Below are 21,931 nucleotides of genomic sequence, written 5' to 3' on the forward strand. Positions count from 1 at the left end.
TACCATTCTCTCGTGAGCAGGCACGCCAAATTCCACGTTGCTGCCCTGTCTGAACGATACGCTTTGAGCACCAGTCAGGCTGCTGAGACCACCAGGCTTACCACTGAAAATTACAATCATTTTCATACAAGATATTCTATGATAGACATTATTCAGATATTATTACAAAATCAATAGATATTCTTGAGATACAAATGAAATCTTCCAGGGAAGATTAGAACTTACTATAGTATTAGATGTATTGTATTAGATATATTACTATAGTAATGTTAGAACTCACAACGGTCGTTTCTTGAGCACCATTATAACAGCAGCAGCTCCAAGGAGGACCAACACCGAAATAACAATAGGAATAACGATGGCGGCAGTGGCGTTACTCGACCTGGCAGCCACCAGGCCCACCTCACAGAATTCTCCGTGGAAATAGGCCGGACAAGCGCACTGTAATTTATTGTCTTCCGCCTCCTGACACAGGCCACCGTTTCTACATGGACAGATCCGTGGCTCGGGCAACGGCCTCTCATTCGTTGCGTCGCAATGCCGCTCGTTCGTTCGCATGTCGTGTTTCTGTTGAAGCGGACCGATGCTGTCTGAGCAGAGGCATCGATGACCACCGGGGACAGGTACGCAGAGATGCGTGCATTGATCTTCGTGGCAGAGGTTTCTCAGAGAGACGTTGTATCTCAACGGATGGTACACGCGGACTCCGCCAGGTCTGGGGATGTCGCTCACGATGACCTGTGGCACGCCTCTACCGAATTTGTCTTGTCTGATCAGCTCGCCGGTCCGTCTGGTGGTCCAGTAGAGACTGCTTTCGAAAACGTCCAACGACACCGGGTGCTTTAGGGTCTCGCCCTTCAGGAGCACTCTTCTGTTCGAACCATCCTGCAGCAAGGAGGATTGTTTAGTGAGAAATATATTAATATGTGACTGCTATGAGAACTTATAGCGGTTTGAATAGTAATATATTATATATTATATATTATATATTATATATATTATATATTATATATGTTCATTAGTTAAATGTCACCGCGTTAAGTAGCATTGTTTATAATACAGAAATGGTTTCAAGTAATCATCGTTTAACTGAGTGAACTATAGTAATTGTAGACTATAGTAAACTCTATAGTTCTAATATTAGAACTATAGTAATAGTAAGTGAAATATAGTAATATTAGAACTATAATAACAGTAAGTGAAATATAGTAATATTAGAACTATAGTAATAGTAAGTGAAATATAGTAATATTAGAACTATAATAACAGTAAGTGAAATATAGTAATATTAGAACTATAGTAATAGTAAGTGAAATATAGTAATATTAGAACTATAATAATAGTAAGTGAAATATAGTAATTCAATTTAGGTCACCGGTGACCACCGTGGCATTTAACCTACTAAGCGAATCGCAGAGAATAATTATGCTATCTCACCTGTTCAATGGACTCGATGGTATTAAGCTTGCTGTCAGCCCAATACAGAACATGCCCCATAGAATAATCAACAGCGAGTGCAATGGGTTGACCGATTTTATCAGAAACCAACTGCTTCCTCTTGTCACCGTCCATCCAGGCGACCTCGATCTTCGGCTGGCTGCCAGCGTCTGCCCAAATTGTCTTGCCCAACTCCGGATCCAGTACAATAGAAGTCGGAATTTCCAGGCCCACCGTTACCAAGCTTCGACGGTACCTGCCATCGGCTTTCGAGACCATTATCCGACCGAACGCCGTCGCCCCCGTCGAGTCGATCTCGGTCCAGTAAAGATTGCCAGATATCCAGTCCACTGCCAAACTGGTAGGCGTCGAATCGCCTGAATCGAGAACGATTAACGTGTTCAAATATCATCTCCTAACAACTACACTAATAAAGAAAAGATAAGTTTACTTTTTATGTTAAGATCCTGCGCGTATCCTATCTTCACTTGGCCACCCTTCGCGTTCAGCATGTAAGATCTCTTGATGGTGTTGTCGTGACTGTCGATCCAGAACACGTACTCCGCTCTTGGATCAAAGTCAACGTCTTGCACCCTTTTCTCGTTGGCGATCACTTCAACCTCGTCCCTCTTGTGGAGTTCGTACGCGCGAATCTCCGGCCCATTTGCGAACAGAATCATCGCGTCGTTGTCCAAGACCTTGCAGACTCCGCTGCGATTGTCGGACAGCTCGAAACCTTGCCTGCACGAGCAGGAATAGGTTCCGTTCATGTTCGTGCAGATCTGGGAGCACTGGTGCTGGCCGGTGGTACACTCGTCGATGTCCTCGCAATGCTTTCTGTTGTCCTGTGATATTATGTAGCCTGGGTAACAGGCGCAGATGTAACCGCCGTCGGTGATGTTGTGACAGTAGTGAGAGCAGCCTCCCTTATTGCTGTCCAAGCATGGTTTATTGTGATCTGCGAGGAAGAAGGTTTGTCAGGAATCAGAATGACTGATTGATTTAAAAGAAAACACTTTAAAACAAAACTTACGACAGCCAAGCTCATCAGAGGAGTCACCACAATCGTCACCGAAGTCGCAGAGCTTGGTGCGGTCGATGCACTTCTTGTTGGAGCAAGTGTACTCGTTTATGGGGTCACAAGGGCGAACTCTGGACGCGCACATCGTCATGTTGTTCTCGTCGGATCCGTCGCCGCAGTTGTCGACACCGTCGCACAGCTGGTACTTGGCGATGCACTTGTGGTTCGCGCACTGGAACCTCCTCGTTGTGTCGCATTTGAAGTTTTCTGATGAATGTAATAGTGTTAATTGTAGTTATTCGACTTTGTAGTTTAGTTACCAAATAGTAGCACAAAGAAATTTTATCACACATTCAAAAGTGGCTGTAGAGTTGTTGAAATTGTCCTCAACGTTTCGCCATTGCGGCGAATTGGCTTCAGGGATTAAAGACACTGACAGTGTGTCTAGGAAGACTGTCTTTATCAGTAGTTTCTAATTAGTCAGCTGAACAACTAAATTTTTACACTAGAGAGGTGACACAGTCACTTGATTTAATACAAAACTATGAGTATTTGGTATTTGAAATGAAACTCTGTATTGCTATGTGAAATATTTGAGTAATAAAGCTTTGTTGCTTAATTTATCTATGAAAACCGTTAAATTACTTTCAATCAGTGTCATCTCTCATCAGAAAATATTGAATATTTTAGTGATGGCAAACGTCAGAGAGCTCTCAGCCTACATCCATTCTGAATATAACATTCCAGACCACGAAAGCATCAAAGCAACCTACCACACATATTTGGATTCTCGTCAGACCCATCTCCACAGTCATCGCTTCCGTCGCACGTGTCAGTAAGGTAGACGCAGAGATTGTTATCACACTGGAATCTCGTCTGCGGACAGTACCTTCCACCGGAATACCTCGGAGGACAGCCAATCTCGTCGCTCATGTCCCTGCAGTCCCTTGTGCCATCGCATCGAAGATACGAAGCAATGCAGTGTCCACTCGCACACTTGAACGTGTCGCTCTGCCATAAAATAACATTCATTAACACCAGAATCACCTCACCAAACCCATAGAAACCCAACCAATAGAAACATACCTTGCACACGAACTTCTGGCATCCGTTCTCATCGCTGTTGTCACCGCAGTCGTCCTCGCTGTCGCACCTCCACCTCGACGCAATGCATTTGCCGTTGTCGCAACGGAACTCGGACTCGGAGCACTCCCTGTACCGGTCCTTGCACATGGCCTCCATCTCGTCGCTGCCGTCGCCGCAATCGTCGGCGAAGTCGCAGAGCCACTGCTTAGGCACGCACCTGTTGTTAGCGCATTTGAAGTCCATCTTGGGATCACACTTGAGACAGTTCTCCGGCAGCTCGTCGGAGCCGTCGCGGCAGTCGTCCTTCCCGTCGCAGAACAGCCATTTCGGTATGCAGCGGTAGTTGGCGTGGCCTGGACAGCGCTGCCAGCCCGTCGTGCAGTTCTTCTGGCGACAAATGTACGCTGGCTCGTCGCTGTCGTCGCCGCAGTCGTTGTCCGAGTCGCACATCCACACCTTCTGGATGCATCTGCCGTTCTTACAGGCGAACTCGGTGCTCGGGTCGCATGGTCGATTGTCTGTGTTCAAGGATTCATTAAGGATACATTCTCTGAATATCAAATAGTCATTTAAAATAATTAATCTGCTCTACTTACGACAGATAGCAGGATCCTCATCGCTGCCGTCCTTGCAGTCAACGTCTCCGTCGCACTTCCAGGACTCGTGGATGCACCTTCCGGTGGACTTGCACTTGAACTCCAGTTCGCCGCACTCCAGGTTGCAGACGGCCTCGTCGCTCTTATCCCCGCAGTCGTCGGCGCCGTCGCACACTGCCACGCTAGGCCTGCAGTTACCATTGGCACACTGGAAGACGCTGGCTCGACACACTCGAGGCGGGCAACTCGTCGGCTCGTCGGAGCCGTCTTTGCAGTCCTTCTCGCCGTCGCATCTTCAAGATGAAATTCCAATTAATCATCGACACGGTTCGGAGGCTACAAAATTTATGAGGTATACTCACTTCCAGTACCACGGTATACACTTCTCATCCGGTGGTCCGCAGCCATGCTGACCGCGGGTGCAGTTGGCTATACAGTTCTTGCCGTCCTTGTCCAGCACGAATTGGTTAGGACACTTACATTTGTACGACGTGACGCCCGGTTGGCCGTAACCTTCCAGCAAGTAGGAGCTCGCAGGCGGTGAGATCAAGCAGAGATGAGAGCAACCGCCGTTGTTCTCCATGCAGGGGTTCTTGTAGGGCAGCTGTCGCAGAGGATGATAAGCGTGGATGTCGTACGGTCTGTGAGTGGTGTTGCGCAGTAGTCGAATGTTGTTCCCAGAGAATTTTTCTGCCCGTTGGATAGCCTTCAGGTTCCAGTCGGTCCAGAAGATGAAGTCGTCGAAGACGGTGATGGCGAACACGTGTGGCACGGCGTTGCCCGTGAGCACCTTCCTCCTGTTGTGACCCTCCAGATCGGCGAACGCTATGTAATCTAAATGAGCGTCTGCCCAGAAGATCTTGTCGGTGAAATAATCGATAGTCAAAGCGTTTGGCCAGGCGATGTCATCCTGCCAGGTGAGGATCCTCGTGAAGTTGCTGCCATCCATTCCCACCTTGCCTATGTAGGCCTGCAAAACAGATTGTCATCAATCACCACATCAACAAGAAAAACAATTACTAGACTATTGACGTTTCCTCTACCTGCAGATGCCAAGACGTGAAGTACAAGTACCCAGTGCCAGGATGCACAACGATAGCTCTCGGGTCCGCTATGCCAGTCAGTAAGGTCTTCCTATTGGTCCCATTCAGTTCAGCGACGTCCAAGTGTTTATCGTGGCGGTCCAGCCAGTACAGCTTCCGGCCGACCCAGTCAATCGCTATACCTTCCAATCCGAGGCTGTCGTGTCTGATGATCGGCTCCTTCTCCCCTCCAGCAATGGGCGCTCTAAAATCAACACCGGTTCAATGATACTGTCACAAACTTCTAATACAATATTCTATAAAATCATGAATAACCTGAATATAGTCTTAGCGGTGACGTCGCAGAAATATAACATCTGCTCCGCGTAATCAGCGTCCAGGGCGACAACGTTGATCAGATCCTGATGCATCAGGCTGTAGTTTGAGGCGTCTATGGACATGTTCCTGACATAGTACTTGTTAGTGAAGATGATCCATGGCTTGATGTTGTCCCGCCTCTTGCACGTGTGCTCGTCCGCGGCCCGCTCGTACCAGTACTCGTTGCATTTGCAGTAGAAGCTGCCGGGTGTGTTCTCACACTGCTGGCTGCAGACTTGCGGAGTCTCCACGCACTCGTCCACGTCTTCGCAGGCTTTCCCGTCGGGCAACAGCCTGTAGCCTGGGTTACATTCGCAGTAGTAACTCGTGGGAGTGTCCACGCATTTGTGTCCGCACTGGTTCATCTCCACTTGCGCGCACTCGTCCACGTTGCAGTGAGCCGGCTCGTCGCTCTCGTCCGCGCAGTCCGGCTCCTTGTTGCACACCAGACGCTGGTCGATGCAGAAGCCGTTGGCGCACATGAACTCTCCAGGATTCGGGCAGGTGGTGTTCTTCACTTTCGGCGCTGCAAAGAGAAAGTGTCGTGTATCAATTACATGGATGCTACAAAGTCTGTTTCTCAATCTTTTGTGGCATGTCTCACATAAGTCTTTCTACAATTCTTATGCCCCCTGTGTAACATATATAGAATCTTTAATATCCCTTTGCACACTGTTAGAAGGACATTCTCCTAATAATTCTAATAATTTCATTGTGAAACTGTGGTATTTTGATGTGTAATACTGTTAGGTCCATTGCTTTGTATTTTCTGATTTTTGCAAATTTCAATAAGATATTTAATATGAATGTTCAGTCTTTTTTCAAAGAGCAGTAAATAATAGAATGTTATGTATTCACATAATATTCTATTATTTATTTATAATATACACATTGAGAAACAAAGCTGTTTTACTCCAATGTTATACAAAGTTTAACATTAAATATCACATTCTATAGGTTCACTGTGTCAAATCAAGTGACTGAGACCTCGCAAGTGCAAAGGGTTACAATATTTATTACAATATCTTTGCTATTTCGTTTACATGCATGAACACTGTGAATAGAAGTGATATTTCAAATTAAATTGCCTTAACACTTGGCCAACCGAAGACTCCCACTGTTCCCTTAGCTAATATGGTATTCATATTAAAAACTATGGCTTAAATATTTCCCAAATATTTGAAAAAGATTTCTCAACTTCACTTTAGCTCTAAGATTCAATTAGAAACGTATTGCCTTTTACTCTGTTTTTCTCCTGTTATTCAGTAACTCTTGAAATAGAATTTGCAATTCATCAAATACAGTTCTTCCTACAAAACAGTTCCCAACACAATTCATTGAACAACTTCAATAGAATATAATAGAGGAGACTGTAGTTACACTTCTTAACACATTGCGTACCGGTAACGAGAAATCTCGTTTTTATATAAGGACACTTAGCTATGCAACTTCGCTAATTACCACAGTATTGAAGAAATATAAAATTTAACTCGAATTGATTACCTATTTAAAATATATTACACAACAATATGATATCTGAGTTTTTCTATGTATAGCGATACAAGTTGACCTCACTGAAAATTGCCATCACAATTCAGTTTTCTGAAAATTAGCCGGTACGCAATGTGTTAAGAAACACTGGTCCAAGCAACCAGACACTTACGACATCCATCCTCATCGGAGTGGTCGCCGCAGTCGTCCTGTCCGTCGCAGCGGAACTGCTTCCTGATGCACTTGAAATTATGACAGGAGAACTCTTGAGCGGTGCAAGGCTTGTACTTCGAATTGCAGAACTTCCCCTCGTCGCTGCCGTCGCCGCAGTCATTGTCATGATCGCACAGCCAGTTCTGATTCAGGCAGCGACCGTTGTCGCATGTGAACTGATTCTCGGCGCACGGGATAGGCATAGGACAATGGTGCAGAGTGACGTTCTCGTCGGCTCCGTCAACGCAATCCGGATCGCCGTCGCACAACCATTTCTTAGGGATACACTGCGCCCTGTTCCAGACCTTGTTCGCGGTACAGGTGAACTCGGTCTCTTCGTCGCACTTTCTATCATTGCACTGATGCCTGTCATCCTCATCGGAGTTATCCAGGCAATCATTCTCCCCGTCGCAAATGTAGATCCTAGGAATACAGTTGCCATTGTCGCAGGTGAATAGATCTCCGAAGCACGTTCTGCCTTCTGACTGACAGTAGCCGGTCGGCTCGTCCTTACCGTCTAAGCAGTCATCGTCCCCGTCACAGTACCACGTGGCCGGAATGCACCTGTGGTTGGGACACCTGAAGCTGTTCTGAGGACAAGTCCTCTGGGCGCAGTGCAGGGGATTCTCGTCGCTGTTATCGCCGCAATCGTTGTCGCCGTCGCACAACCAGTACGGCTCCACGCAGATGTTAGTCTTCTCGCATTTTAGATGATTAGGGGGACAGGTTGCGTTCATGGGGCACCGTTCGTGGGTCTCGTCGGAGGTGACGTTATCCTTGCAATCATTCACACCATTACAGACCAGGTACTGAGGGATGCAGCGGTAGTTCGCGCAGGTGAACTCGCCGTCGGCGCAGGGAGGGTAGACGCAGCCCTCCTCGTCGCTGCCGTCGCGACAGTCATTTTCATGATCGCATTTCCAGGTCTTGAAGATGCACCTGCCGTTGTTGCATCTGAACTCGTTGGGACTGCACGAGTGGTAAGAACAGTAGTTAGTATCCTCATCAGAGCCATCCCCACAGTCATTATCCCCATCGCAAGCCCACATTCTAGAGATACAGCGACCATTGCCGCAGGCGAACTTGCTGGAGTCGCAGGTGACGTTCTTGGGCACGCACATCCTGTCCTCGTTCACCAGTCTACTATTGTCATCGCATTTACATTCTACAGAACCATTCACGCTTGGATGACAGGACTGGTCGCAGCCGCCGTTGGAAATGTTACAAGGATTTACTTTGCACTGCTGCCTGCCTGATGAATAAATATGCAGATCCCTAGGGGAGTCCTCTAATCTCTTCACCAGCTCCACCTTGTTGGCTCCAGTGTGCTTCTCTGCGCGGTATACGCCTCTCAGCTGGAGGTCTGTCCAGTATATGTGCTCCCTGAAGACGGTGATGGCGAAGGGGTATATGGTAGCGCTGACTAGCACCTGACGATTGCTGCCATCTAACTCTGAGCGCTCTATCTTCTCGCGGACAGCGTCGGTCCAGTACAGCATGCGGTCTTCATAGTCGATAGCCAAGCCACTGGGCTGAGAGAGGTCCTTGTCGATGATGGCTTTCTTCAAGGAGCCGGCCATGGTGGTTCTGAATATCTTCCCTGAGGTGCCGAAGCGACCCCAGTCGGTGAAGTACAGCGAGCCGTTGCAGGGGTCGACGACGATGGCTCTGGGCCTGTCCACTCTGGCTATCATGACGAGGTTCGACCCGTCGAGGTCCATGGCGTAGATGCTGTTGTTGGAGGAGTCCGTCCAGTAGACCTTCTTCTGCGTCCAATCATAGGAAATCCCCTCTGGGTTGATTCCCTTGCTGATCAGCGTGTGGATCTCAGAGGAGGACGGATGGTCCGCATGCATCCAGGCGATCTTCGCGCCTGGCCTGATCTGCGTGAACAGCAGCTTCTTGTCCTGGTAGTCGAAGTCGACGCCCACCACGTTGGTCAGGTTCACCATGGGAGGGAACGGTACGTTGGTGTTCTGGGGGTCCAGACCTATGGCTCTGATCTCCGTCCTAGTGGCGAACACCAGGTACTCGTCCACGTTCTCGCAGCGTTTCCCGTCCGCTGCAAGTTTACCTACAGCACACATGCATTTGTATTCGAATGACACCTTGGTGAAGCTCAGGGACTCGTTGGACATGGCGAAGCAGAGTTGCTCGCAGTCGGCGGTGCCGCCTGGGGCGCAGGGGTTGGTGGGATCAGGCGGCTGACTGTTCTGATCGAACATGACGATGTCCCTCAACTTCGGCAGGTTGGACCTGACCGTGGTGGGCAGGTTGAAATTAGTCCTGTCGCGTTTGTTGGCTTTGAACACCGTCGCCAAATTCCTGTCCACCCAGTACAGGTCATTTCCATAGATTGCTACGCCCATGGGATTAGGCAGGTTGCGTCTGACGATCGCGCGGTTGCCACCGGTGTAGGAGACCTTCTGAATGGTGTCCTGCTTAGAGTCCACCCAGTAGACGTCGTGGGTGGCGAAGTCGATGGTGATGTCTCGAGGAGTGCTGATGCCAGAGGTCACTATGGGCATCCACTTGCTGCCGTCCAACAGAGCCTTGCCCAACTTGGGGTACTGACCGTAGTCTATCCAATAGAGGAACCTCTTAATGGGATTGACAGCTAGCTCCCTGGGCGAGTCAGTGGTCTTCTTCACGAGCACTGTCCTGTTGGAGCCATCCAGCTTGCACACCTCGACGTAGTTGTCATGGGGGAACACGTTGGTGAAGTACAGGTTGCCAGCCACCCAGTCGATGGCCAGGCCTCTGATCCCATTGGAGCCTATGCCCTGCTTGACTATGTGCTGCAGCTCGGTGCCATTCGGCCTGACGCGGAATATGCCGTTCCAGACTCCCCTGTTGAACTCCACCCAGTAGATCCAATTGCCCGCATAGTGCACGTCCACGTGGAGAATGTGGTGACCCACCCCAGCAATAGGCACCATAGCTTCCTTGGCGTCCTTCAGACTGTAGCCCCTCGCCATGTCCAACTGCGCCACTATGGCGAAGGTCTTGAACGCCTCGCAGGAGGTCTCGTTGATCTTGCGGTACTCCATGCTACAGGCGCACACCCTGGTGCCTCCGGAGGCGGGCAGGCAGATCTGCTCGCAGCCGCCGTTGTTCACGAAGCAAGGGTGGTCTCCGGTGACGCGTTTCTTGTAGATGCTCAGCGTCTTCAGCTCGGAGTCGTTGTTGATCAGAGTGGTGGGGTTGCCTCCGTCGGGCAGGTCCACCCTTTCGATCTTCTCGTACCGGGGGTCGAGAAGGTACAGCTTGAACTCGTGGACAGCCAGCGCCTTGGGCAACGAGAGGTACTCGGAGACGATGACCCTACGGTTCTGGCCGTCGGTGGAGATAGCTTCAATCTGCGGAGGGAACAAGGTGCTGAAGTAAACGGTCTTACTGGGAATGTCTATCGCTATGGCCTCCAGTCGCTCAGCGTTGTCCACGAGTATCATGGAGTTCGTGCCGTCCATGTTGACTCTGCCGATCTTCATGGGTATTCCAAAGCTGCCCTCGTCCACCCAGAAGATGTGTCCTTCGAGAGGGTCCACGCACATGGCCTTAGGCTTGGCTACTGAGGTCTTGTTGCCGTCGTTGGCTAGGACTATCGTCCGATACCTGATCTTCCCGTCGACCTTGATGGCCTCAATGTTGGACGCGTACTTGTTCCCTATGAACAGGTTCCTGCCCAGCCAGTCGAACGCCATGGCGGACGGCGCGCCCACAATTCCACTGTCTCCGGATGGACTGGGGAACTCCGTTCTGTTGCCTCCGCTGTAGGGAGTCGTGTAGATTGTACCGTTCTCCTCGTCGTCGTCCTTGGTCTGCAGCCAGTAGATCATCCGCTCCTTCCTGTCGTAGTCGATGAACTTCCCTCCCTCGACGCCGACGACCGGGGTTATGTAGCCTGTCTTGGTGCTGCCTGGCACCAGGGAGACGTCTACAATCTGGGAACCTCGCAGCACGATCAAGTAAGGTGTGTCTTCCTCCATGCACTGCCCGCTGGGGAGCAACCGGAACCCTACTTGGCACTTGCAGCTGTAGCCTTGAGAACTCGTCGGCGACAGGAGACACAGGTGCGCGCAGGTGGCGTTCGCGCAGGGGTTGGGCGTGATCGGCTGCAGAACAGGGTGGTGCACGTGGATGGACAGCGGTTGAGAGATCAAGTGCGAGACGACAGTCTGATTGACACCGTAGAACTTGTGCGCCGATAGGACTCTGTTCAGCTGCCTGTCCGTCCAGTACATGGTGTCCTCGAAGAGGGTCAGAGAGTGAGGGTGCAGGAGGTAATGCGAGCTGGCCAGTACCTGAATCCTCTTGGTCCCGTCGTACAGACAGGTGTCGATGAAGTCCAGCTTACTGTCAGCAAAGTATATCCTCTTGTTGGCAATGTCCAGGGCAAGCCCGTTGGGCCAGTATATCTTGGTGTTGATGATGGTGGACCTGTTGGTGCCGTCCATGCCGATCCTCTCTATCCGAGGGTCCTCGCCCCAATCCGTCCAGAACAGCCACCTGGCGCCTGGACTGGGGTCCAGACACATGCCTCTCGGCTGAGTGATGTTCTCCTTGACCAGTATCATCCGACTGGCGCCGGTTTCCTTGGCTACCTCGATGGTGTTCAGCTTGGAATCCAACCAGTACAGGTTCTGACCGATCCAATCATAAGCGAGGCCTTCCACCAGATCCAGTCCAGTGGATATCACATCCTCAGGGTCCATGCCTCTATCCAACCGCGATATCTTCTTCAGCTTCATATCCGACCAAAAGATCGTACCAGTATGCATGTTGCTGGCAGTCGCCACGACGTTCTCCACGTTGATAGGAACCCTCTCCAGAGCTTGATCCTGCAGATCAGCAACTAGAATCGTGTGCCTATTGGAAATGATCAGAAAAGCTGCGCTGTGGTTGAACGCTTTGCACGTGTGCTTGTCCTTCTCCAGGATGTACCCGTCCACGCAGTTGCAGTAATAGCCTCCCTTGATGTTCGTGCAGAGCTGCGAGCACCGTCCAGGCGTCTCGCACTCGTTCACGTCCTGGCAGTTGTACCCGTTCTTGCTGAGCTCCTCCCCAGGGGGGCAAGTGCACTGCTTGCCCATGGGTGTCTGGATGCAGCCGTTGCTGCAGTAGCCTCCTCTGTACCTACACTCTTGGAAGTCGCAGCCGGGACCCTCGTCCGCGCCGTTAGGGCAGTCAAACTTCCCATCGCACACGCTGGTCAGGTTCACGCAGCGGTCGGTTACCTTAGGGCACTTCCACTGCTGGGAGTCGCACTTGAATTCCGGCGAGGTGCAGGCGTGTAGCTCGGGGTCCTCGTCGGAGCCGTCGCTGCAGTCGTTCTTGCCGTCGCAGATGTACGCCTTGAACACGCAGGCGTCGTTGGCGCACTTGTAGAAGCCCGGCTGGCAGCCGATCAGCCGGCACGGGCCCGGCTCGTCGGACTTGTCCGGGCAGTCGTAGGTGCCGTCGCAGTACCAGCTCTTCGGTATGCACGTGGCCGAGCTGACGCACTGGAACTGCTTGTCAGCGTTGCATTCGTCAGGAGCCAGCGACGGACAGCCCACCTCGTCGCTGCCGTCGTTGCAGTCGGAGATTCCGTCGCACTTGTACGAGTCGAGGACGCACATCTTCTGGTCGGCGCAAGTGAACTGCGTGCTGAGGCAAGTCACGGGCGGACAGTCCATCTCGTCCTGCTGGTCGAAGCAGTCGTTGTCGCCGTCGCAGACCCAGGACTGAGGAATGCAGTGGCCCGACCTGGGACAGGTGAACTGGAAGTAGGAGCAGGTCTTGGCCACGCAGAACTCGCCCTCGTCGGAGCTGTCGCCACAGTCGTTCTCCGAGTCGCATCGCCACGTGCTGGGGATGCACCTGTTGTTGGCGCAGGCGAACTGGTTCGCGCTGCACGTCACGTTCGGGCAGTCCACCTCGTCGCTGTAGTCCCCGCAGTCGTTCTCCGAGTCGCACTTGAACGTGATCGGCACGCACCTGCCGCCCTTGCACTGGAATTCGTTCGGCCCGCAGGTGGGCTTGGTACAATTCTGCTCGTCGCTGTTGTCTAGGCAGTCGTTCTCGCCGTCGCAGACCCAAGTGTGAGGCACGCACCTCTGGTTAGCGCAGGTGAAATCCCAGGCGTCCGGACAGGCGTCCACGGGCGGTTCAGTTTCCGGGTCCGGTCTGCAGGTCCTACCGTTGGGCTGAAGACGCTCGCCGTACGGACAGCCGCAGACGCGAGTCAACCTAGCCTTGCCGTAGCGGTTGGTGTTGTTCTGGGGGATCGCGAAGCACAGTTTCTCGCAGCCGCCGCTGCTGACGAAGCACGGGTGATCGAGGCGGGAGTTCTGGATCTCGCGGCTGAAGACCTTCACGCCGTAGAGCCTGTTGGTAGCCGGTTCGCGGACCAGAATCGCCTCCTGGTCACCGGTCTCCTTGTGAAGCCGGATGATGGCGTCCAGCCGCCAGTCGGTGATGTACATCCACTCGTCGTGGATGGCCATGGAGAAGGGATGCCTGATGAGCCTGGAGTGGACCGTGCGCACGTCCGTGCCGTTCAGGTTGGAGTGCTGCACGTGGTCCAGCAGCGCGTCGCACCAGTACAGTCTGTCCTTGTTGAAGTCGATCGCCAGGCCGTTGGGCCAGCCCAGCGTCAGGTTCTTGAAGACTATCAGATTGGAACCATCGGTGTAAGCTCTGCTGATGTTCGCGGGCCGGTCCCATTCAGAGAAGAAGATGTAACCGTGGTTCGGGTGAATGACGATCGCTCTGGGCCGCTTCAGGTTCTTCAGCAGCGTCCTGCGGTGGGTTACATTCTGAGTGCTCAGGACATTCAAGGTTCCTTTGCGAGAGTCGATGTAGTAGAGGTTCTTCGCTGTCCAGTCAACTGCCAAGCCTTCCACGCCTTCGTTCTGACTAGCCAAGACGATCTCGCGACCGGTGCCGTTCTGGTGGATCCTGTAGATCACGTCCTGCAGAACGTCGCTGTAGTATATATACTGATCATAAGCATCATAGTCCAGTCCCACGAATCTGGCTCTTCTAGAGACCACAGGCAAAATGGCGTCGCTGAATCCCTCCATCACAGGGTCCAGCACTCTGCCCTTGATCAACCTCTGCTGAGAGTACATCAAGAACTCCTGAACCAGGTTGCAGTTCCTCTGGTCGCTAGAGAGCCTCCACCCAATGTCACAGGCGCACCGGTAGCCCAACCTGTTCTCCTGATCGCTAGCCGCAGTTACGATGCACATATGCTGGCAACCGCCATTGTTGTTGCCGCAAGGATTAGACACCTGTCCCTGAATCAGCGGGTGCAGCGCCTTGATGGACTTCGCGTCCCTCATCTTGTACACCGTCTGCAGCGAGTAGTCTCCCTGGTTCTTGTCCATACTCATGATGGCCTGCTTCGTGCTGTCCGTCCAGTAGATCTTATTCTCGAACAACGTCAGTCTCGTCGGGGAAGGAGTGTGCGATCCTCTGAGCACCATGACTCGATTCTTCCCCATGTAATTCGCAGTCTCGATGTAGTCCAACTGGGAGTCGCACCAGAAGATCCTCCTGGCGATTATGTCCACCGCGACGCCGGATACTTTGTAGGCCGCCTCCGAGATCACCGGGTAAGCGGAAGTGCCGTCCATGTTCGCTCTCAGGACCTGCTTCCCGTCAGCCACGAACATCAGGCCCACCGTGGGGTCCAGTCCGATGTCCGCTGGGTTAGTCAGGTTGGAGCCGAGAGCGATGCCGTGGTACCTGCCGTCCAACTCGAACACGTCGACCTTCGGGACAGCAGAGTCCACGACGTACAGCTTCTCCCCTATCCAGTCCACCGCAACGGCTACCGGTCCCCAGGAGCTCGCCAGCGATATGTCCACGTTCGAGCCTGTGTCCTTGCCGTTCAGCGGCTGGGAGTGTACTTTCCTGGTCTTGACGTCGCTCCAGAAGAGCAGGTCTTTGGAATAGAGGTAGTCCACTCCGCTGGCGCCGGTGGTGTTGGCGACGATGGTCCGGTCCTCGCCGGTCGGGGACATCCTCCAGACAGCGCGCTCCTGAGCGACCAGCAGCTCCAGATTGGCGCCGTCCTCGTGAACTATGGCTCGACACTTGTGCTGGCCCTCGAGCATGTAACCCGGCGCGCAACTGCAGATGTAGGATCCGCCGGTGTTCTTGCAGAGCTGCTCGCAGAAGCCCCATTCCGCGCATTCGTCGCGATCTGCTCAGGAAAAGGAGTACAGAGGTTATTTTGGTTCACTGTCAGCTGGTTGCAATAGGTTGCTAATGTACAGTGCGGTGGATCGATTAGGACAGACGTACCTACGCATGTTCTTGAGTCATTAGCGAGAACCCTACCCTTGGGGCAATAGCAAGCTCCTCCCATAGGAGAGGCCTGACAATTGTACTGACACCTTAGTAAACTACACATGCTGGTCGCTGCAAAGAAACAGAGAAGCGATGAAAATTCGTTGGACTCGTTTCTGTAGAGAATCAAGGCCGACGTTATACAGAGTGTGCTCGACAGACGAGGATCAACGTACCTGCTCTGGAGATCCATTTAAGCATATTAATTAAGGTAGAAGGTTCACCGTTAATAATTGTTAATTCTGTACTGAGTATCAGTGAAACTTATAATACAGTCTAGGCAGCGCAAACCGAGAAGGAAGGAGGAAAGAGATATTTACAGCATTGGGAATCTTCGTCGGCACCGTCCTGGCAATCACGCTTCCCGTCGCACAGCTGGGACCGATCGATGCAAAGCGGTTTGTCTTCTGGCCCACCCTTTGGACAGAGGAATTTATTCCCGGGACACACGGTTACGGTACAGGACTTCTCGTCGGAGCCATCCTGACAGTCCTTATAACCGTCACAGTGATACGATTTCGGTATGCAGAGAGCATTGGCACATCTGAATTGGTTGATGGAGCACGGTTGGAAATCTAAAATAATATTCAAGCGGTAACACGTTAAATACCATGTCAGTCGTTGATGACTGACGCTTCTGAATTACTTGGATACAATCAATTGTCGAATCAAAATGTTTAACCCTTTGCACGAACATTTTCAGTACCTTAATATAGTGAATATCTGTTGCTACTTAGAAATTATTATAATTAGATTTATATTATTTGGTTGAATTATAAATACAAAACATATATTCACTCATCTTGTTCCTATAAATACACCTTTGATATTAATAAGATTTAGAGTTTTAATTGAATCAATTAGAAATTTAATTCAACTATCAGCAAATATACTAGCTGGTCATTTACTATTCTTATTAGGATCTTCTATAGGAAACATAACTAATTTTATTCCAGTGATAATTATTTGCTAAAAAGGATAACCGTACAGAAAAGTGGTCAAGATTTTCGTGGCGCTTTAATCCTTTGTCTTACAATGTCAAACAGAATGCAACATGAATATAAAATTCTTCAAATTCATAACATAATTCCTCTACTGTCAACTGTTACACAAATCAAACAAAGACATAGAGTATACCCAAAATTTCCTTTCCAATAAATCATCAATGACAAAGTAGTCATATGATAATTGAGAATGCAGTCAGAGCAAGGGGTTAATTAACATTCCAACTCTCCGATTCGAGGCAACGTGAAAAACCAGACATACTGCAATTCTCCTCATCACTGTTGTCCCCGCAATCATCTTTGTAATTGCACCGAGCTGACTGTTCTATGCAACGTTGCGTGGTGTTGCATCTGAACTGGTCCAACCTGCAGGCTGGTTTCGCGTTGTTGCATTTCTCCTCGTCCCGGCCGTTCCTGCAGTCTAAATAACCGTCGCACTCCTTCTCCTTTGGGATGCAGAGTTCTGGAGTCGTGCCGCCGCATCGGAAGTCGTCGGGCTGGCATTTCCTGTAATCTTTTTAAACATTTCCACCTGTTAAGCTTGTTTACTTGTAAGAGAAACTTAAACGTTCCATATAAACGGATATTTTCAACGGTGTTTTATTCTATAGATAATTAAAACTCACTGCAGCCAGCTTCGTCGGTTCCGTCGACGCAATCGACGGTCATGTCACATCGTTGATGGGGAGGTATGCAATAAGTCTTATTGAAAATATACTGGCCACAGGTAATCTGTCCGGCATCGCAGTCAGGTGGCACTAAAAATCAAATTTAAATTTTAATTAATGACAAGTATGTGTTACATTTTCCTTATTCGTTAGGTACTGAATTGGTATACCAAAGAAAAATTATTCAGTACATTTGAGTACAGTTTTTGATATTTTCTAATTTATTAGAATTTCAGAAGCAACTTAACTTTTAACTTTTAACATTTCAGAAGCTATAACATTTATTTTCTCAATCTTTGTCTCTTGAACTTCAAAATGACAATGTTTTGAAGCCTTACTTTTTATAACTATTGAATATGATGCACAATCATTTCAGAAGCTATAACATTCATTTTCTCAATCTTTGTGTTTTGGACTTCAAAATAATATTTGTTTTGAAGCCTTACTTTTTATAACTTTTGAATATGATGCACAATCATTTCAGAAGCTATAACATTCATTTTCTCAATCTTTGTTTCTTGAACTTCAAAATGACAATGTTTTGAAGTCCTACTTTTTATACCTTTTAAATATATTGTACCATCATTTCAGAAACTGTAACTTTCATTTTCTCAATCTTTGTTTCTTAGACTTCAAAATAATGTTAGTTTTGAAGCCCTTCTTTCTATAACTTTTGAATATATTGTACAATCATTCCAAAGCTACAACATTCATTTTCTCAATGTTTGTTTCTTGAACTTAACCACATTAGCCTCTAAGCGACTCATATCTAATTACATTCGTAGCAGTAATGACAGATGATTTTCCTATTCCCTCGACTCTTTTCATTTCACCGTCAGATACTCCTACTGTTTTATCGTTCCCGACAACGTTACATCATTCTCAACGTTCAGATACAGCGTTCTATAAACCGTATTGTCCGCTCGGGCAAAAACGTCGAAAAAGTTACGCAATGCCCTGTGTTCACAAGTCCTGCGTGAAACACGTTTTTCCTTCGGATCCATTTCCCGGGAGAACGTCGCGTGAACCGGAAGCGAATCAAAAGGTACTACAACACTTCCTCCCGGATGTGCATCTGTCATCGCGCGTGATGCTCGATCGTCTTCGCCGTGGCAACGGTGCAAAAAATTATGAAAAATATCAGTACAATTTATCAACAACATATACATTTGTTTTTCAATTATTAACCCTTTGAAGAGAGGTGAAAATTAGATGAAATTTTCATGTTTGGAAGACCAAGTCGCAGAGAAATGAATTATTGAAACAGCAAGATATTAATTAACCTTCTACCTTACAATAATGGGAGACTCATGAAAATTTTCAATAGAATTTAACAAACATAAATATTACTCAATTCTTCTCAACTCAGATGAAATATTTTTTCCCTATCAATTATTATATTTTAGAGCAAAGCTCATAGAGTATGCATTTTTCTCTTTTTGCAATTAAAAGTCTGCAACTAATTTTTATGGTATCCCTAGCGAAAATGGAAAATGCTATAAGATTTCTTAGATCTTTTATTTTCCTTCTCAGTAGAAAATTTGGACGTATGAAAAATCTAATAATTGTAGGGTAGTTTCTTTAAGGTTCATTAAAATATTTAATACTACAACTGGTGCAATATTGAAGCCTATAGAGTTCAAAGGGTTAATTTTCAGTAGGACTACTATCAAAATTAATAGGAGTTGCTGACATATCACGAAACTATGTAAAGTGTTAAGGGAAGATGATCCTGTAGAACTTACAGCACGACTGGAACTCATCCTCGGAGCTTTCGCAGTCTTTTTGATAATTGCACACCGAGGTGACCGGTATACAGGTGCCGTCCAGACATTTGAAGTTGTAGCGGCCGCATCCGGTGCCATCAGCTGGAACAGAAAGAAACAGGGATTCGCTGTAATTCGTTGGCAACGGTTCGAACGTAGTAGGTTTAGGACGGAGCGTGACTCGATGCATCTGTGGCGTGATAGGTGAAAGGTTCAAATGCATAGTGGCAGTTTCCTCTGTAGGTGCACCGCGACTGGGGGAATCCCGGGCCACGAGCGCGCTCGAGAAGATCCGTTTCGAGCTTCTTTTCTTGCTTCACCAGTTAACTGTGTTTCACGAGTATACTCGTCATGGTAAAAAGTACTGACCATTGGCTTTTCACGGAAATTACAATTGAACCCTTTGCACTCGAAGCTTTTTCTCACTGACATTACCAGTAACTGGATGAAATTTTGATAGAAGCGTATTAACATATAAATGAATGATACAGGCAAAAGAAAAGTATAGATGTATTTTACCGTCTTTTGTCGATTATAAATATTATAGTACATTTAATGACAGAATTTTACAGTTTGTAATGACAAATTTTAAATGGCTCTGCTCCGGAGCCCTCGAGTGCAAAGAGTTAAATAGCGAATGGTCACTACTTTTCACAGAAATTACACTTTAAATAGACAATGGTCACTATTTTTTATAGAAATTACAATTTAAATAGCCAATGGTCACTATTTTTTACAGAAATTACAATTTAAATAGCCAATGGTCACTATTTTTCATAGAAATTACAATTTAAATAGCCAATGGTCACTATTTTTCATAGAAATTACAATTTAAATAGCCAATGGTCACTACTTTTTACCATGACGAGTATACTCGTCAAACACAGTTAACTGGTTAAGGTGCAACACCCCTAATTTCCACTTGATATTATCGAAAACATTTAATATAATGAGTCCTTATTTCTTTCAATATATAATCCTTGACACAATGACTGTCACGGTGATGATCGATGACCAAGAAATTACTAGAAAACAATGGCAATAAGAAAATCGACGTCGAATACAAATCTTTACAGAAGCAGTTAGATAATAGTGTAATGGTAATTACTTCTTAATTTCTTATTGCCTTTGTTATGGAAGACTAAGTATTTCTATACAAAATGCTCGAAATTCTCGTGTTAAATCCTCTCAATTATATTTTGTTCAATTCAATAAATCTAAACAAACTATTGGAACGAATGGAGCTGAGACGAGTCATTGAATCCCTAAATGTAATTTCGTAGCTTGTAAACTGAAATTAATCTTATATCTATGGGATTGATTTCAGCGACGTGTCGAACGAACCGAATTTTGTTGAACGTACGAGAAACTTCGAAATTTCGAAATTTCGAAATTCGATTCAGGTGAAAACCACGGTGTTATCGATCGAAACTGGCCCGATCGATCGGCCGCGAGCCTCTAAGTGGCCAATTAATCCGTAGAAAATCGTTGGATATGCTCGAAAAGCGATGAAAGTCTCGCCTCGCCGAGAAAGATGACAGCCGCGATTAACTTAACTGAACGACGCTTCGAGGGGGATTTTGCTTCAACTGGTTCGAACGAAGACGACCGGCCCAATTAAGAGCTGCGTTGCTTTTCTTCGAAAAGGAAACGAGCAACGATTTCGAATTTCGTTCGGGTTTTCCAGTAGTATGTGCAGGGTGGTGGAAAACTATCCATTTGTACAGTAAAGTAGTAATAGTAAATTATCAGTCGCTTAGAAGCCAACGCAGTTAACTATAACTATAGCAACTTCAAGAGTGCCCTCATCGAGACATTAATTGATTGATAATTCAGTACACGTGTTACTAAATCAATTTCTTGAATAATCTCTTCGAGAAACATCTGTCATCCTTTTAATAATTGCAAAATCATTCCTTTTAATAGTTGCAAAATAATTAAAAGAAACACTGAGAATATTAATGTTGTGTAATACATTGATTTTGAAAATTCAATAGAATAGTAACAATAGAATATTATGTATCCCATTGAAATTTGCAAAAATCAGAAAATACAAAACAATACTTTGTGAAACACCATCGTTTCACAAAGAAACTGCTCGAAGACTCATTAGTGGAGCATCCTCGCAACATTATTAGAAGAAATCTAAACGCGCGAACGCTCAGCGAAATCCGGGGAATCCCGAACAGCTTTTCCGTCGACGCAGAATCGTCGATAATCACGTTCGCGTACAGGCAATTACGCGTGATTGGCAGAGAATTGGAAAAAATCACGTTTCCGGTAAACATCGGCAGATATTATCTAATTCGCTAACCCGCTTTCTTCTTTTTCCTCGTGCCGCGAGAGAGAAAAAAGGGGGAAAAACGTTCTGTTTTCGCGCGGCGTGTTATTTCTACCGGATAAAAAGGATGAAGAAAGAACATCGGCCGCGGATGGGAGACAGAACGGTACCGGCTGGCACCGTGCAGATAGAATCTCAATGGAATCTAGCTGGAATCGGTTATCTAGCACATTCCCTGGCCGCCGTATATGTGCATCCTCTCAAGGATAACATCGACAGGACGCTTAACCTTTCTCGTTCGATGACGTACCTTCGATAACAGAAGCTTTTACGGGACGCAATTATACGGATTACGAAATCCGTTTTCGAGTTGATTTTGAGCTACAATTATAACGCATTCTCGCTTGCCGCTGCGTGTCCTAGATACATGTGCGTTTTCTTCTTAACACTAGAACTACCGTAACAGTCAAAATCACTGGTTTCAGTTTTTCTGTTTCGAGATTATTGATATCTTTAGAGCATTGAATATTCGAAATGATTTTGAAAATAAATAGTTTCATTTGAATATAATAATGATACAATATTCATAGCGATTACATGTCAATCGTATCAATTGCTCGGCAGTTCT

The 21,931-nt window shown here is 47.7% G+C and overlaps 1 protein-coding gene across 1 annotated transcript in view; it reads right to left on the reverse strand.

Annotated features, from left to right (window-relative positions):
• Positions 1-21,931, reverse strand: part of mgl (low-density lipoprotein receptor-related protein megalin) — a 52,766-nt gene that overhangs the window by 2,017 nt on the left and 28,818 nt on the right. Inside the window, exons 2-18 of the mRNA XM_031973944.2 lie at positions 19,002-19,124; positions 17,215-17,346; positions 16,851-17,102; positions 15,905-16,159; positions 15,540-15,656; positions 7,204-15,438; positions 5,499-6,066; positions 5,184-5,427; positions 4,503-5,110; positions 4,141-4,433; positions 3,545-4,062; positions 3,232-3,469; positions 2,471-2,725; positions 1,889-2,395; positions 1,438-1,814; positions 281-885; positions 4-103 (exon numbers count right to left, since the gene is read on the reverse strand). Of these exons, the coding sequence (XP_031829804.1) occupies positions 4-103; positions 281-885; positions 1,438-1,814; positions 1,889-2,395; positions 2,471-2,725; positions 3,232-3,469; positions 3,545-4,062; positions 4,141-4,433; positions 4,503-5,110; positions 5,184-5,427; positions 5,499-6,066; positions 7,204-15,438; positions 15,540-15,656; positions 15,905-16,159; positions 16,851-17,102; positions 17,215-17,346; positions 19,002-19,124 (13,427 nt within the window). The remainder of the gene's footprint in view (positions 1-3; positions 104-280; positions 886-1,437; positions 1,815-1,888; positions 2,396-2,470; positions 2,726-3,231; positions 3,470-3,544; positions 4,063-4,140; positions 4,434-4,502; positions 5,111-5,183; positions 5,428-5,498; positions 6,067-7,203; positions 15,439-15,539; positions 15,657-15,904; positions 16,160-16,850; positions 17,103-17,214; positions 17,347-19,001; positions 19,125-21,931) is intronic.

Source organism: Nomia melanderi, chromosome 2 (assembly GCF_051020985.1).
Source record: "Nomia melanderi isolate GNS246 chromosome 2, iyNomMela1, whole genome shotgun sequence".
In the NCBI taxonomy this organism is placed as follows: domain Eukaryota; kingdom Metazoa; phylum Arthropoda; class Insecta; order Hymenoptera; family Halictidae; genus Nomia; species Nomia melanderi.